Source organism: Hippopotamus amphibius, chromosome 12, assembly GCF_030028045.1.
Source record: "Hippopotamus amphibius kiboko isolate mHipAmp2 chromosome 12, mHipAmp2.hap2, whole genome shotgun sequence".
NCBI lineage: Eukaryota > Metazoa > Chordata > Mammalia > Artiodactyla > Hippopotamidae > Hippopotamus > Hippopotamus amphibius.
Window position 1 is genome coordinate 81483024 of NC_080197.1, and position 17903 is coordinate 81500926.

The following is a 17903-nucleotide window of genomic DNA, read 5'->3' on the forward strand; positions in this document are numbered from 1 at the left end:
TTTTCAGATAATCACTTATTTTTCTTCCTTAGCTTGTGTGGATTGTTCTGCCTCGTCAGTAGTAATAATCCAACTCAGCAGGAGGTGTTGGCAGCCACATGTTTTCCTCCCTGTTCATCCAGAATGTAGGCCCAGACCAGTCTCTTGTACTCCACACAAGGGCATTTAGACTGGCCTGCTGATCTTCTCGGGCTGCCATCTCACAGGCTGGGGTAGCTAAAGATAAGGATAAGTTCCTGGTTATTATGTGTGCGGCATGAGTTCCCACACCAGGGAACAGTACTTGCTCTGCTGCGTGAACCCAGGAGTCTGTGTGTCCCTGGGTAGGACAGCCTTCTTTACTTGGGGACCAACAAGGGGACTGCAGTCCAAGGGGGGTGTCATTGACTCTTAGGAACATTGTCCAGGGTAAGGTTGGCAAACAGTAGGCCTTGTGATTTTAGCTTTAGTTCATTAAGAAATGTTCTCAAGTCTGCAGTGAAAGCTAGTTTCCAAAGCTGTTCATCATTTGATAATAGTGGTCGAAGACGGTTCTTATTCAGAAAAATTTCAGTCTCATATTTGAGCTCAAAAAATTGCAGTAAAATGCTACCAGTCTTTAGACATTGCACTGCTGTGTGATAGGGTATGTCAGGATATTCAGCTTCAATTTCTGACAGAAATAAGCTAATAATGATTAAGTCCACGACAGCAAGTGAAGTTTGCTGTTGAAACTCTTGGTTCATAAACACAGGATAGATTTAAATATTTTCCAGAATACCTACTTATGAATACTACAGTGAATGACCATAGCTTTTAAATACCTTACATTTTCAGTCTTTGTAAATTCATCCAACTAATAAGCCTTTTTCTGCTCCACACATATTTTTGCCGTTATCAGTAACACATCTTGGCGGATTCCACTTTGCGCTGTAGTGAATTTGAGTTTCTGGGGTTTCTTTGCAAACATTTCCATCTGTGGTTGTTTGGTGCAGACTGTGGCAGTTGGTTCAGACTTGGCATTGCCTCCTGGAACAGTTAATAGCTGAGTCTCAGGCGTCTGTCAGAAGTCAGGGGCTGAGGATGACCCCTCAGAGTCATTGCCTTGTATTTCAGTTGATTGTTGATGTTATTCTCAATGTCCTCAACTCATGGATCAGCTGTTCTCTTCAAAAGACTAATATTAACTTTTGTTTTTTCTGGACACATTTCTTCAGCTGCTGTGGTTGAATGCAATTTCCTTGCATTGGCTAACAGTTGAGCCGCTTAGGAACTTTGGTTGTGGCCTCGTTTTCATTGCTTATTTCACAAGGAGATTTGCGATGAGTTTAAAAATTCCATTTTAATGATTTTTCTGGGACTTCCCTGGTGGTCCAGTGGTTAAGAATCCGCCTTCCAACGCAGGGGACACAGGTTCGATCCCTGGTCAGGAAACTGAGATCCCACATGCCATGGGGCAACTAAGAGCCTGCATGCCACAGAGCAGCTAAGCGCGTGTGACACAACTACTGAGCACGTCAGCCACAACTAGAGAGCTTGCATGGTGCAAACTGTAGAGCCCCCGTGTCACAACTAGAGAGCCCCTGCACCACAACTAGAGAGAAGCCCACGTGCTGCAACGAAAGATCCAGCATGCCACAATGAAGATCCTGCATGCTGCAGCTAAGGCCGGATGCAGCCAAAAATTAAATAAATAAATTTTTAAAAATAAATAAATTTTCTGATTTTTCTGATGGACTGTCCTGTGAATTGGGAATCTGGTGATAAGCTCTTTCAGCCTGGTGGCAGCAGCATACATTGTGCTTCTTCTGCACAGCCAGGCCACCTGGGACTGTGCCACGTGGTGACAGGATGATCTGTGCTCTGCTGTGCCTGAGGAGTGGGACGTCCCAAGGCCACCTCTGTTCTTGTGTTGACACACGCTCATGCACAAGTGCAGTGAGGTTTGGGGCACAGCAGTGTGCACGGGCGTCAGACGCTGTGTGGTGCCCTCGTGTCCCTGCTGTGTCCCAGCTGCGCAGGCACTGTGGACGGCTTGTCCCCGCTGTCACCTGTGGGGAATGCACGAGTGGGTGAGCGTGGCTCAGTTATGTTTTATGTATGGGCATGGAATTTCCTGTGATTTTTATGTCACAAAGTATTATAACATCTTATGGAAAAACTCCAACAAACTTTTTGGCCAACCCAATACTAATCTCCTTTTTTTTCAGGCATTTAAAAATGTAAAAACCCTTCCTAGCTCATGGGCTGTGTTTAAATATGCAGGGAGCAGGTTTGGCTGATGGGCCCTAGTTTGCTAACCCCTGATGACAATACAGAAGGAACATTGTTTTTCTTGTTATTATTGAGGAGCTCAGTGTATTTATGCATAAAACTGAATGCTGTTATTTTTTATATTAAGCTCAAATCTGTTTCCTGTCATTTCCATCCTTTAATCATATTTCTTTTTTTACTAAAATATTTCTTTTTAATTATATGTTGTATATATTTGAAAGTATTTAGAAAAATTAAAAAAATGACAGAAAAAGATCCTGTAATCCAGTAACTGAAATTATGAACTATTAACATTTCCCCAAACATTTTTATAGATATGTATAAACTTGAATTTACCGTTTATAAAAATGAGATCATGTACATGCCATTTTGTAACATTAAAACATTTCACAATATACTTGAACGTCTGTCCATATCAATCAATAAATTCTATAGTCTCCTACTATAGGATAGGATATTTAGGATGTTCACCAGTATTTGCTGGTAAAAGGTCATCAGTTAGCCTGCAAATTCATTAACTTTTTCTTTCCAGTTTCCAGGTTCATTTACATTTCTAAAACCTTCTCCCGCTAGTTATAGCCTGTTAGATCTAAAAGAACACTGTTTATTTATTTTTTACATCTTTATTGGAGTATAATTGCTTTACAATGTTGTGTTAGTTTATGCCGTACAACAAAGTGAATCAACTATGTATATACATATATCCTTATATCCCCTCCCTCTTGAGCCTCCCTCCCACCCTCTCCATCCCACCCCTCTAGGTCATCACAAAGCACGGAGCTGATCTCGCTGTGCTATGCAGCAGCTTCCCACTAGCTATCTGTTTTACATTTGGTAGTGTATATATGTCAATGCCACTCCCTCACTTTGTCCCAGTCCCCCCTACCCCACTGCCCCGTCCTCAAGTCCATTCTCTACATCTTTTTTTTTTTAATTAATTAATTTTTATTGGCTGTGTTGGGTCTTCGTTGCTGTGTGCGGGCTTTCTCTAATTATGAAGAGTGGGGGCTACTCTTTGTTGTGGCGCATGGGCTTCTCAGCTTGGTGGCTTCTCTTGTTGCGGAGCACAGGCTCTAGGTGTGCGCTGGCTTCAATAGTTGTGGCACTCAGGCTCAGTAGTTGTGGCTCACGGGCTCTTGAGCACAGGCTCAGTAGTTGTGGCACACGGGCTTTGTTGCTCCATGGTATGTGGGATTTTCCTGGACCAGGGATTGAACCCATGTCCCCTGCATTGGCAGGCGGATTCTTAACTACTGCACCACCAAGGAAGTCCCCGTTCTCTATGTCTTTATTCTTGCCCTGCCACTAGGTTCATCAGTACCGGTTTTTTTAGATTCCACATATGTGTTAGTATATGGTATTTGTTTTTCTCTTTCTGACTTACTTCACTCTGTATGACAGACTCTAGGTCCATCCACCTCACTACAAATAACTCAATTTCGTTTTTTTTTTAATGGCTGAGTAATATCGCGTTGTATATATGTGCTACATCTTTATCCATTCATCTGTCAGTGAACATTTAAGTTGCTTCCATATCCTGGCTATTGTAAATAGTGCTGCAATGAACATTCTGGTACATGTATCTTTTTGAATTATGGTTTTCTCAGGGTATATGTATATGCCCAGTAGTGGGATTGCTGGGTCATATGGTAGTTCTAATTTTAGTTTTTTAAGGAATCTCCATACTGTTCTCCATAGTGGCTGTATCAATTTACATTCCCACCAACAGCACAGGAGGGTTCCCTTTTCTCCACACCTTCTCCAGCATTTATTGTTTGTAGATTTTTGATGATGGCCATTCTGACCGGTGTGAGGTAATACCTCATTGCGGTTTTGATTTGCATTTCTCTAATAATTAGTGATGTCCTTTGTCAGTTGCTCCGTTCGTGTTGGCTTTTTGTCTTGTTTATGGTTTCCTTTGCTGTGCAAAAGCTTTTAAGTTTAATTAGGTCCCATTTATTTATTTTTGTTTTCATTTTCATTACTCTAGGAGATGGGTCAAAAAGGATCTTGCTGTGATTTATGTCATAGAGTGTTGCCTATGTTTTCCTCTAGGAGTTTTATAGTGTCTGGCCTTACATTCAGGTCTTTAATCCATTTTGAGTTTATTCTTGTGTATGGTGTTAGGGAGTGTTCTAATTTTATTCTTTTATGTGTAGCTGTTCAGTTTCCCCAGCACCACTTTTTAAAAAAATTAATTATTCATTTTTGGCTTCGTTGGGTCTTTGCTTCATGTGGGGTTTCTCTAGTTATGGTGAGCAGGGGCTACTCTTTGGTGCGGTGCATGGGCTTCTCATTGTGGTGGCTTCTCTTGTTGCGGAGCATGGGCTCTAGGCGCGCGGGCTTCAGTCTTTGTGGCTCACGGGCTCTAGAGCGCAGGCTCAGTAATTGTGGTGCACTGGCATAGTTGCTCCTCGGCATGTGGGGTCTTTCCAGACCAGGGCTCGAACCCCTGTCCCCTGCATTGGCAGGCAGATTCTTAACCACTGCACCACCAGGGAAGCCCCCAGGCCTTTTTAAGCCCTGTGATTTATTAAGTTTGTAAGGACCTTAAGCAGTTACATGAGCCTGTGTTGAGCATAGAATTTTTTTCTACATGAATGTTGTAGAATCTGAGTTTACCTGCTTTTACATTTTTGTTTTGTTTTTCAAATTTGGTTATCTTTATATTGTTTCCTGAAGCCTAAGTACAGAGTATTTATACATAAATACAAACGTGTATGCTAACTTCTTAGAAGGAAAAGTTAGGTTCTAATTGCTGTCTTTGCTGCTTTGCTGTCCGATTTGTTGCCTAAGATGTGATGTAGTACTTCCTTCTATGCCATGCTGTTATAAATAGGGCCTGCTGTAGCATGCATTGGTGCAGTGTGTGTAGGGTTTGGTTTCAAGCTCATGAAGCAATAGGTGTGAGAAGAGGCTAAAGAAGGTGACCTATTCATGACTCAAGATTTCTGTCACATTAAATGTCTTTCATTTTTTCCTAAGTGAGTCATGTGCTGGTACATACTTTTCCATAAATAGTTAACTCTGTACTTTTCCAGAAGTTGCCAGCTCTTCCAGTTTGTGTTAGTTTGTTGAGTATGTTCAAGATTATATATTCTGACTAGAAGTCCTGTTGAGTTGCATATGTGACGCCAGATAATTACTTGTTATGTTCAAGTTTGTGTCTGTTAATATAGGGCATCTTGACATTGTAGTCATTAACAGGGATTTAATAAGACATTTCTTAGGTGAGGAATAGAGTAAGTTCATGTCCGTTAGTAATGTGACTGTCAGATACACATCGTCTTGATGCTGACTTGTTATTCATTAAATGCTAACCCCCCATCATCTCCCTCCCCAAGCAAACACTATTCTACTTTCTGTCTCTATGAATCTCATTTGAGTGGAATCACACAGTATCTGTCCTTTTGTGTCTGGCTTATTTTGCTTAGCATAATGTCTTTAAGGTTCATCCATGTTGTTGCATGTTTCAGAATTTTACTCCTTTTTAAGGCTGAATCGTATTCTGTTGTATTTATAAGGCATATTTTGTTTCTCCATTTGTCTACTGATGGATTATTTCTACCTTTTGATTATTGTGAATAATGCTGTTATAAACATTGGTGCACAGATAATCTGTTTGAGTCTCTGCTTTTAATTCTTTTGGGCATATACCCAGGTGTTGAATTACTGGGTCATTCTATATTTAATTTTTCTGAGGGCATGCCATCCTTTTTTTTCCCCCACAGTAGCTGCATCATTTTACATTCCAATCAGCAATGCAAAGAGGGTTCCAATTTCTCCACACCCTCATCAGCACTTGTTTCCTGCTTTTTTGGTAACAGTGATCCTAATGGGTGTGAAGTGGTATCTCATTGTGGTAGCTCATTTTGTTTTTGTTGCTGTGTAATATTTCATTGTATGGATGTACCATAGTTTTTTTAATATACTCGCCTATTGAAGAACAAATTGGTTACTTCCAGGTTTTGGCAATTATATATAAAGTTGTTATAAACATTCATGTGCAGGTTTTTGTGTAGATGTAAGTTTTCAGCTCAACCAAGGAGCATGATTGTTAGATCATATGGTAAGAGTATGTTTAGCTTTGTAACAAACTACCGAGCTGTCTTCTACAGTGGCTGTACCATTCGTACTATCAGTGTGTGAGGGTTCCAGTTTCTCTGCGTCTTTGCCAAACTTGCAATTTTCTGTGTTTTTGATTATAGCTGTCCTGGTGGTGTGCAATGGTAGGTCATTGTGGGGTTTTTTTTGTTTTGTTTTTTTACCTAATTTAGCTTTACTCTGGGGAAGAATGTTTAACAGGCTTTTAAGAAATGAATCTGCTTTTTTTTTTTTTCCCTGTAAGAACTTTTATTGAGATACAATTGACATACAATAAACTGCATATATTTAAAGTGTACAATTTGATATTTTTTTTCTTATTAGTAATGTATATATGGCAATCCCTATCTCCCAATTCACCCCATCCCAACTGGTCATTGTGGTTTTAATTAGCATTTCCCTAATGGCTAATGAGGTTGAACATCTTTTCATGTGCTTATTGGCCATTTGTATAACTTTGGAGAGATATTTATTCATATGCTTTGTCCATTTTAAAATTGGGTTATTTGTCTTTCTGTTGTTAACTTCTAAGAATTCTTTGTAACAGACCCTTATCAGATATATGAGTTCCAGATATTGTCTTCCATTCTGTGGTTTGTTTGTTCACTGTATTGGTAATGTCCTTTGACACACAGAAGTTTAAAATTTTTATGAAGTCCAGTTTATCTGTATTTTCTTTGATTTCTTGTTTTTTTGGTGTCATATCTAAGAAACAAGTGCCTAACCAGGGTTGTGCACATTTTCACCTGTTTCCTTCTAAGAGTTTTATATTTTTAGCTCTTAAATTTAGATCTTTGATCCACCGTGATTTTTTTTTTTCCCCCACACTGTGCGGAATGTAGAACATCCCTGATTAGGGGTCGAACCCGCGCCCTCTGCAGTGGAAGCACAGAGTCTTAACCACTGGACCACCAGGGAAGTCCGAATTAATTTCTTAAATTGAAGTACAGTTGGTTTACAATGTTGTGCTAATCTCTGCTGTATAGCAGAGTGACTCAGGTATATACATATATGCATCCTTTTTTATATTCTTTTCCTTTAAGGTTTATCCTGGGAGATTGGATATAGTTCCCTATGCTCTACAGTAGGACCTTGTTGTTTATTGAATTAATTTTTTTATATTATGTGAAGTAGGGGTCTGGATTTGTTCTTTTGCATGGGAATATCCATTTGTCCCAGCACCATTTATTGAAAAGGTGAATGTCCTTGATACCCTTATCAAAAATCAATTGACTTTAGATATAAAGGTTTATTTCTGGCTGTCAATTAGATTCCACTGGTCTATGTATTCTTACACTATTACCACACTATCTTGATTACTTACAGCTTTGTAATAGGTTTTGAAATTGTGAAGTATGAGTCCTTCAACCTTGTTCTTTTTCCACATTGCTTTGACTCTTTTATGTCTTTTGCGGTTCTGTGTGGATTTCAGGATTGTCTTGTCTATTTCTGGAAGGCAGGTGGAATTTTGAAAGGGATTGCATTGAATCTGTAAATCAGTTTGGGGAGTATTGCCATCTCAGATCAACTTTTCAAGACAGCTTCTTGTAACCCGATCCCAGTTGTGATTCACAATTCATTATTTCTGGAGATGTGTACTGTTTAATTTTTTTCTGTCTTTGTATCAGGAACAGATGTTTGATCCTGACTACTGTGAACCCAGATTTTGAGAGAGTGCTCATTGAATTTTCTTTGTATTCTTCTCTTTCAGATCTGTCCTTCCTCAGATCTGTCCCCTAATCTGCAGGATAGTTGGGGTTGTGGTAACACTGGAGCCTGAAACTGCCATTGTGATTGACTATTTTGGAATTTGGTTGTTTCTTAAAAATATGGTTTCTTACTTACTGGTCCAGTATGGTATCATTTGGGGTATTTGTTTTTGCCATTGAACAAATAATTGAACCATGTTGTCTGTACTATTCAGTAGATGTTCTTAATTTGATTATAATTATTTGGGTTGTCTAGAGCAGTATTTGTCAAGTCTAATTGCCTGAATACTTATTAAAACAAAGAACGTGGATCCCTGCCCCAGACCTACTGAACCAGATGCTCCTTGCTGGGTCCTGGGAATCTGTATCTTTAATTATTACTTCATTATTATTTTATGTTCTCTTGGTAATTTTAATGTGCCCCAGTTTGGGGAGCCATAGATTTAGAAAGCATTTTGCTCTGGAAAGTCCAGGCCATGCATACAGTTATTCTCAACTTGTTGATCTGATACTCACTTTGAGTGCATTTCAGGGCTGAAATATGATGATTACTGATTCACCTGGCCCTTCCTTTAACACTGAGGAAGGTGGGATTTAGTGTGCTCAAGTCTATTTATCTTTGAAATATTTTTCTGGGTTTATAGTGCAGGATTTATGTTGCATTGGTGCGACTGCATAGCTCTGTGCTTTTGAAAGTCAGGGTGGGGTGGGTGGGGGTTGATTAAATGAAAATCAGTGGATCTGTCTGTGTTATTGGTTAGCTAAAGAAATAGCCTTTTGTATCCTGACAGCAGTAGACTTTTTCTGGTTTAGGTTTTCCACATGGCTTATTATCAAGTATGACAACTTGTCGTGTGTAATTAGCATCACATTAGTCTCATGAGAATAGGTATGCCTTTAATCAGCTGCTTTGTTTTAATCTGGCGGGATGAAGCATATGGTAACCAAGACATTCCTGTCATTACTTTGTGGCGAGGTGGTGGTATCAGTGATGCTGTGACGGGTATGGGGGTGTGTATATGTTTTAGGTATGCAGATTTTCCTAAAAGAGGCAGATGGCAGATAAAACATTCATGTATTCCTTATTTTTCATTCCTTGTACTTCACAAATTATAATCATTTTTTGAAAAAATTATTTACTTGGCTGCACTGGGTCTTCGTTGAGGCACACAGGATGTTTTAGTTGTGACATGAGGGATCTTTACTTGTGGCATGTGGACTCTTAGTTGCAGCATGTGGGATCTAGTTCCCTGACCAGGGATCGAACCCAGGCCCCCTGCATTGGGAGCGTGGAGTCTTAGCCACTGGACCACCAGGAAAGTCCTTAATCTTATGTTTTTGACTTCAGTAATAATTTTACTTATCAGAATATCTACTTTCTAATCTTATTTCTGTATAATTTATTCGAGCCTAGGCAAATCATTTATAAGAACTGTCATAAGCTTTGGAGATGATGATCGAGGTCTTATTCTTTCCATTTCTCCTCCTCAGTGTCTCCATCACAATCTGTCACCGTAAAGAAATGTTCTCGTTACTGTCCTATGTAGGTGGTTGGTCTGTATTCTTACCCTCTTACGTAAAATGACTACTCATTTTCGTTATTGCTTTTAACTTTTGTCATTTGAGGTAGCCTCAAAATATACTGATAACTTTTTTTTAATTCCTCTGAATCTATTTATAACTTTCATTTTGTGTCCTTTCTTCCCAGCAAAGTTGTCCTGTTATACGTTGTAATCCTTTGAGTCTTCTTCACAGTGATAGTGATAGCTATTGCTATCAAGTATTCATGTAGTTTTTTAGTCCTTACTTGACACAAGTCTAGGACAAAGGGACTATCTCAAATAGTTTGTAATCAGATCAGATTAAGGATAATAAACTATAAAATCATTCAGTGATACAAGACAGTATATATTTAAGTGTTAAACTGTGTTGCACAGATGAAATGATGTATATGTTCAAACATCGTGATACATGAGTAGTCGGTGAAGATACTGTGGAAAAGTAGAGAGACTTAAATTGGTCCTTGCAGGGAATTCCATGGTGGTCCAGTGATTAGGACTCAGCACTTTCACTGATGAGGACCTGGATTCAATCCCTCATTGGGGAACTAAGATCCTACAGGGTGGACAGAATTAAATAATCAGGAAAAAGGAGAGCCGTACAGGTTAGGTAAAAATGTCTTTTTTTGTTAGTGAAGAAATTGGCAGTGAGTTCACATACATACATAAATTCTAATAAAATCAGAATAGGAAGACTATCCATTTCCATAGTGGGAATAATAGATCACAGCTGTGTAGTCTGTAGGGTCCTATACAGTAATTCTAGCATTGAGCAGTGAATTTGGTTCTGAGGCAAAGCCAAAAACAAGTGGAAGTGTACAGTAGTTCCTCCTTATCCATGGAGAATATGGTCCATAATTCTCAAGGATGCCTGAAACCGCACCAGGTAGTATCAAGCCCAGTATGTACTATGTGTTTTCCTGTAATAGTGGGCAGGTAGCTTGCACAGTCTGGATATGCTGGGCATGATTCAGGTCTTGGGTGGGATGGAGCAGGACCCCACCAGATTTCATCACGCTAATCAAAATGGTGTGCAGTATAAAATTAATGAATGTTATTTCTAGAATTTTCTATTCAGTATTTTGAAACTGTGGCTGACTTTGGGTAACTGAAACCACAAAAGAGACTACTGCATTTAGTTCCCAGGATTTTTCCCCATAACCAGAAACTATACTGTCTTCTTTTAAGTGGAATGTTATTCTTCAAGAGAGGTGATTTTGTTTTTGTTTTTTTCACTTAGAGCTTTATTACATAGGACACAAAGAAATGAAGTAGAAAATGTCAATATCAAATACAGTATTACATTTCAAGACACTGTCTCTTAATGTAATTCTGGATAAAAGCTAAGGAAATGGCACCAAAGTGCAACTTACTAAAAACAAATAGTTAGTACTATCTGGGGACTTTTCTGATGATCCAGCTTAATTTGAGGATAAAATCTAGAATGCAAGCTATGGAGGGACTACTTCTCATACATCAGGAAGCCTTATAAAAAGTTTCATCCAGCAGGTTGTTTTCTCTGGCAAGAATCTGAAATATTCAGCTGCTCTATGTTTTTGATTAAGGACACGTCAGGAGGAAGCTAGCATATGTTGAGTTTGAGATGTTTTTGCAGAATTTGAAGGGCTAACCCCAGCTTTTCAGCATGGTGGTTACCCTACTTCTCTTGTGGAAGTATGTTTGAAGGAGTATCAGTAGGTCAAAGAAATTAACTGTCCTTCTGTATTTTTTGACATAAATTAATTAAACTCTGTTGGACATGTATTCAGGAAAAATATATATTTTTGTTTTAGATCAGTTGCTATTAAGCCATTCTTTCTTGCAGCGGTTGAAGAGCCAGAGTAACTGTTGGTGTTATAACAGATGCTTTATATCACTTGGCATTATTCTAAACTGTCAGAAGGTTGTTCCTACTGGTCCAAACTCTTAGAGTACTGAAAGCAGATTCTGTATGAGCATCATTGATTAGAAATCTATGATAAGCTGATTCTGTTCACAGAGACAAGGTTTGGGGAAAGATCACTGTGCAGTGTGCAATGATAACAATATTTTAGAGAGTCAAAAGGATTGATGAGTGGGAGCCACTGTCTGTTGAACATTTTTGAGGTGGTGAACTTAACTTATTTGTCTTGTTGCCCTTGACAGCTTCCCTTTGTGGTAGGTGTTATTTTCTTGTTTACATAAGAAGAGATGTTCAAGATTATTTTCCTTGCCTAAAGGCATGTATGTGTAATGAGCTGGAATGCTTGGCTATCTTATTGTCCCCTTTACTGAGATGCCTTCCCAGAAGCCAGAAGGGAGAGAGAGAATTTCATTGAAAGAAATGATTGATCCAAAATAATTTCCCAGTCTATGTTTGCCTTGTTTCAGTAATGTTACATATATTCTGGAAGTCACTTTACCTAGTGTAATTATATTAATCAGTGCTATTGTATAGCCGTGTAAGCTACAAGTTACTTTTAAAAGGAAAACGTTTTATGATTATAAGCAGTACTTGAGATTTATTACAATTCTGGAAGATTTATTACAATTCTGAAAGACAAATGCTGTATGATTCCACTTACAGAAAGTACTTAGAGTAATCAAAATTATAGAGACAGAAGTAGAATGGTGGTTGCCAAGGGCTGAAGAGTGCAGGTAGTGGAGAATTATTGCTTAATGGGTCTAGAGTTTCAGTTTTACAAAATCATAGGAGTTCTGGAGATGGTTGGTGGTGATGGTAGCATGACATTATGAATGTATTTAATACCACTGAGCTGTACACTCAAAAATGGTTAAGATGTTAGGTTTTGTTAGATGTATTTTACCACAGTTAAAAAAATTTGGAAAGACAAAGCTTATATGTAAAGATAGATTTTTATGCTTTATGAGAATTTACAAAGATTACCCTCTTCATAGGATACATTTTGTCTTCAGATTTTGTGTAAGATTGTGTCTTTTATGTAATTTAAAAACTTACAAGCTTTATTAGGTGTAATTAACAAAAATTGCATATATTTAAGGTGTATGTGATGACTTCATATAAATGTACATTGTGAAATAATCACCACAGGCAAGCTAATTAGAACTCATTACCTCACATATAGTTACTGTAATTTTTTGTTTTGTTTTTCTCTTCATCGCCCCCACCGCTTTCCCCTCTGGCAAACCACCTGTTCTCTATGAATCTGTTTCTGTTTTGTTATGTTTGCTCATTTGTTTTGTTTTTTAGATACCACATATAAGTGAAATCATATGGTATTTGTCTTTCTTTGACTTATTTCACTTAGCATAATACCCTTTAGGTCTATCCATGTTGTCACAGATGGCAAGATTTCATTCTTTTTTTATGGCTGAGTGGTTTTCCATTGTTTCTATATACCCCATCTTCTTTATCCATTTGTCTGTTGGTGGACATTTAGGTTGTTTCCATATATTATTGTAAATAGTGAAGTGGAAGTGGAATTGCTCAATTGTATGGTAGTCAATTTTTAATTTTTTGGGGAACCTCCATATTTTCTGTAGTGGCTGTATCATTTACATTCTCATCGACAGTGCACACCTCGCCAGCATTTGTTATTTATTGTCTTTTTGATAATAGCCATTCTGACAGGTGCGAGGTGATAATCTCACTGTAGTTTTGATTTCCATTTCCCTGATGATTAGTGATGTTGAGCATCTTTTCATGTGCCTGGTGGCCATCTGTGTGTCCTCTTTGGAGAAATGTCTTTTGAGATCCTCTGCCCAGTTTTTTTTTTTTTAATTAATTAATTTATTTATTGGCTGCGTTGGGTCTTCATTGCTGCACCCAGGCTTTCTCTAGTTGCAGTGAGCTGGGGCTTCTTTTCGTTGCAGTGCACGGGCTTCTCATTGTGGTGGCTTCTCTTGCTGCGGAGCATGGGCTCTAGGTACATGGGCTTTAGTGGTTGTGGCATGTTGCCTCAATAGTTGTGGCTTGTGAGCTTTAGAGCACAGGCTCAGTAGTTGTGCATAGGCTTAGTTGCTCTGTGGCATGTGGGATCTTCCTGGACCAGGGATCGAACCCATGTCCCCTGCATTGGCAGGCAGATTCTTAACCACTGCACCACCAGGGAGGTCCCCCCGCCCAGTTTTAATTGAGGGTTTGTGTGTGTGTGTGTGTTTGGTTGTGTGTGTACTTTGCATATTCTGAATAGTATCATTAGCAAGTATCTTTTCCCATTCATTAGGCTGCCTTTTTGTTTTATGGATAATTTTCTTCACTGTGCAAAAGTTAGTTTGATGTAGTCCCATTTGTTTATTTTTGCTTTTGTTTCCCTTGCCCGAGGAGACATATCCAGAAAAAATTGCTAAGATCCATGTTAGATGTCAAAGAGTGTACTGCCTATGCTTTCTTCTAGAAGGCTTATGGTTTCAGGTCTTATAAGCCTTTAATCCATTTTGAGTTTGTGTGTGTGTGTGTGTGTTTGTGGTACGAGAAAGTGTTCCAGTTTGATTCTTTGCATATAGCTGTCCAGTTATCCCAACATTTATTGAAGATGCTATCTTTTCCCCATTGTCTCTCTTGTTGTAGATTAATTGCCCATATAAATGTAGGTTTATTTCCAGGCTTTCTGTTTTGTTCCATTGATCTGCGTGTCTGTTTTTGTGAGAGTACCATATTGTTTTGATTCCTGTAGTTTTGTAGTATAGTTTGCAATCAGCAGTGTGATACCTCCAGCTTTGTTCTTCTTTCTCAAGATTGCTTTGGCTGTTCGGGGTCTTTTGTGTTAGCTGTGGGCTTGTCATATATGGCCTTTATTATGTTGAGGTATATTTTCTCTATACCCACTTTGTTGAGAATTCTTTTCATAAATGGGTGTTGAATTTCATCAAAAGCTTTTCCTATATCTGTTGAGGTGGTCATATGATTTTTATTTTTCAATTTGTTAATGTGGTGTATCATGTTGATTGATTTGCAGATATTGACCCATCCTTGCATCCCTGGGATAAATTCCACTTGATCATGGTGTATGATCCTTTTTAATGTGTTGTGTATTGTTGGAGTTGGTTTGCTAATAAGTTTGTTGAAGATTTTTACATCTATGTTCATCAGTGATATTGGGCTATAATTTACTTTTTTTGTAATATCTTTGGTTTTGGTATCTGGTTGATGCTGGCCTCATGGAATCAGATTGGAAACATTCCTCCCTCTGTAATTTTTTGGAATAGTTTGTGAAGGATTGGTATTAACTCCTCTAATGGTTGGTAGAATTCAAGCTGTGAAGCTGTCTGGCCCAGGACTTCCCTTTTTAAATTAGTGATTCAATTTTATTACTGGTAATAGGTCTGTTCCTATTTTCTATTTCTTCTTGATTCAGTCTTGGGAGATTGCATGTTTCAAGGAATTTATCTGTTTCTTCTAGGTGTCCGTTTTATTGGTATCAAATTGTTTATAGTGATCTCTTATGATCTTTTGTATTTCTGTGGTGTTGGTTGTACTTTCTCCTCTTTCATTTTTTATTTTACTTGGGCCCTCTTTGTTCTTCTTCATGAGTCTGGTGAAGGTTTATCAATTTTGTTTATCTTTTCAAATAACCAGCTCTTAGTTTCGTTGATCTTTTCTGGGGTTTTTTAGCCTCTATTTTGTTTATTTCTGCTCTGATCTTTATAATTTCTTTCCTTCTACTAACTTTGAGCTTCATTTGTTCTTCCTTTTGTAATTCCTTTAGGTGTAAGTTTAGGTAGATAATTTGAGATCTTTCGTGTTTCCTGAGGTAGGCTTGTATTGTTATAAACTTCCCTCTTAGAACTGTTTTTGCTGCGTCCCATGGATTTGGGATTCTTGTGTTTCCATTTTCGTTTGTCTCCAGGTATTTTTTGTTTTCTGTTTTGATTTCTTCAGCGGCCCATTGGTTGTTTAGCAGCATATTGTTTTAGGTAATGTTTTAGAATTTTTATGTATGTAGTTTCAATTAAGATATTTATATAGGCAGAAATGTTAAGTGAAATGTCATTAAACAAAATATATAATAACCATGACATTGAGGGCATTGTTTCTGTTGCATTTCAACTAGAAATACCTAAGGGATTTTATATTTTCCACAAAAATACCTTTTGAGGGTCTGAGTTTTATTTTGGTTAGTCTCAGCTCAAAAGGAAAGTGTTTTATGTAGCCTAAAGGAAAATTATTTTTGTCAACTTCGAAAGCTGAACTCTAATCAGAGAATCTGTGAGATATAGAAAGGTTTAACCTTTTATTTTTCAAGTGTATTTTAAAGACCCACAGACGCTATGATAAGTTTCTTGACCTAAATAAGTTCATCTTTGAATTCAGAATTTTTTGTTTGCAAAGGAGGAAAGCATATTAAAAGCCAAATCCTCTCTTTATAAAAGGTGTTTGTGATACAAACAACTGTAAAATTACTGCAAATATATAAAATAAATATATTCTCAATATAAATATATTCTGAATGTGAGGAATGAGCTATCATAGTTGGATTCAGTGTTTCAGATGAAATGGTGATGCTCTGCTCCAGATATCTGGGGCAGGAGAAATTAGTAAATCGTTAAGTATCTGGTCTGTTTTTCTCCTTTGGAGTCTTCCTCTTTGTTCTCCATTCTGTGCTATAGACCAAGACCTACCTTTTCCTTTTACTGCATGAAAATAGCTTGTGCCCCACACTTTTGGTATGTTCATGGTTTTCTTAACTTGGAGGATATAAATCTTTTGATGATAATGGGCCTTCTCTCCAGCTGCAGTTTGCATGAAGATGTGAAGGTAAGGGGCCGTGAATGTCAGTGTCCGGAGACATTATCACTGATCTAGACAACCTTTCAGGTTTCCTTCTCTGTTAAGTAAAAACTGTTTCTGAGCTGTTTCCTTCCTAGCAGCCCGACCAGAAGATGAAGAGGACACATCCTGGATTAGTGGTTTTGTAGCCACATTGGCCTGTGTTCCAGTCACAGCTCCTCCCCAGTAGTGGGACAGCCTACCCAGGCCTCAGCTTCCTCATCTTCACGCATGTCCTAGCCCTGAATTAAGATAATGAGTTTTGGTTTTGTATTTTCTGACTTAATGCTTAAAATCCTACCCATATTCTAATGTTTTCTTTCTCCCTCTTTCATTAGTAATCTTTCTTGTTGGTTTCAGGGGTTCAACAAGATATAGCTTCACAGTCTCTGGATCAAGAAGTTTTATTAAAAGTTAAAACTGAAATTGAAGAAGAGCTAAAATCCCTGGACAAAGACATTTCTGAAGGTCTCTTTATTCTTATTTTCCTAGTTATGGGTTCTGTTTGGTGTGGTTTCATTTGGGTTTTTGTTTTTGACAGTGGAGTGTTCACAACGTTGCACAACTTCATGAATCTAGGATTATAGGGGTGAAACTAGAAGGTACCTTTTTCTTTCCTGGAGGATCTGTTTATAAGTTTTCAAATTATATCCATCAGATTAGATGGAGCCTTTTCTGGTGTTAAGTAATGGACTAAACAGTCATGTTAAGGTACTACTTTCTGTTCAGTGTGATTTGGTATCTTTGTATTATAACATTAAAGGGAAAAATGTAAGTGTGCTGCTTTCATTTTTGATGCATACGTGCTATAGATGGCAGTAGTAGTGATGTGTGTGTGATCTTATAGCCATGTACTTTGTATTTAACATTAAATCATAAACTTTAAAAATTCCTTATATTGAATGAATATTTACTGAGTCACTCCCTTATTATCTAGGTGAGCATTTGGGTTATTTCTTGCTTTGCCTTCCATCAGTAATTTTTTTTACAGATTTATTGAGATATATTTCACATGCCATAAATTTATTCATTTGAAAGTGTACAATTCAGTGGTTTTTAGTATATTCACAGAATTGCACAACCATCACCACAATCTAAAATTGAACACTTTTAATGTCCCTCAAAGAAACACTATATACGTTAATAGTAACTTCCCATTTCTGTTCCAAACAGCACCCATCTCCATCCCCAAGCTAATCTGCTTTCTGTCTCCATGCATTTGCCTGTTGTGGGTCTACACGTAAATGGAACCATACACTATGTAGTGTTTTGTGACTGGCTTCTTTCACTTAGCATTTTCAAGGGTCATCCACGTGGTAGCGCAAATCAGTACTTCATTCCCTTGTATGTGGAATAATGTCCCATTGTGTAGATACATGACGTTTTGTTTATCTCTTCATCAGTTGATGAATATTTAGATTGTTTCCACTTTTTGGCTATTATGTGTAATGATGATGTGAATATTCATGTACAAGCTTTTGTGTAGATGTATATTGCCCAGTAATTTTAATTTTTTTAATTTTAATTTTATTTAATTTTTTTTTCCCC

General features: G+C 37.9%; 1 protein-coding gene across 4 annotated transcripts in view; it reads left to right on the top strand.

Annotated features, from left to right (window-relative positions):
- The window catches only part of BCL2L13 (BCL2 like 13), a 73383-nt gene that overhangs the window by 19358 nt on the left and 36122 nt on the right, over positions 1-17903 (top strand). For 3 of the 4 annotated variants that reach the window (XR_009048288.1, XM_057700758.1, XM_057700759.1), the window contains exon 3: positions 16716-16823. The exons of the other annotated variant lie outside the window; for it this stretch is intronic. Coding sequence is in view for 2 of the 3 variants with exons in the window: in XM_057700758.1 (XP_057556741.1) it covers positions 16716-16823 (108 nt within the window). In the remaining variant the exon portion in view is untranslated. The remainder of the gene's footprint in view (positions 1-16715; positions 16824-17903) is intronic. 4 annotated transcript variants of the gene reach the window in all.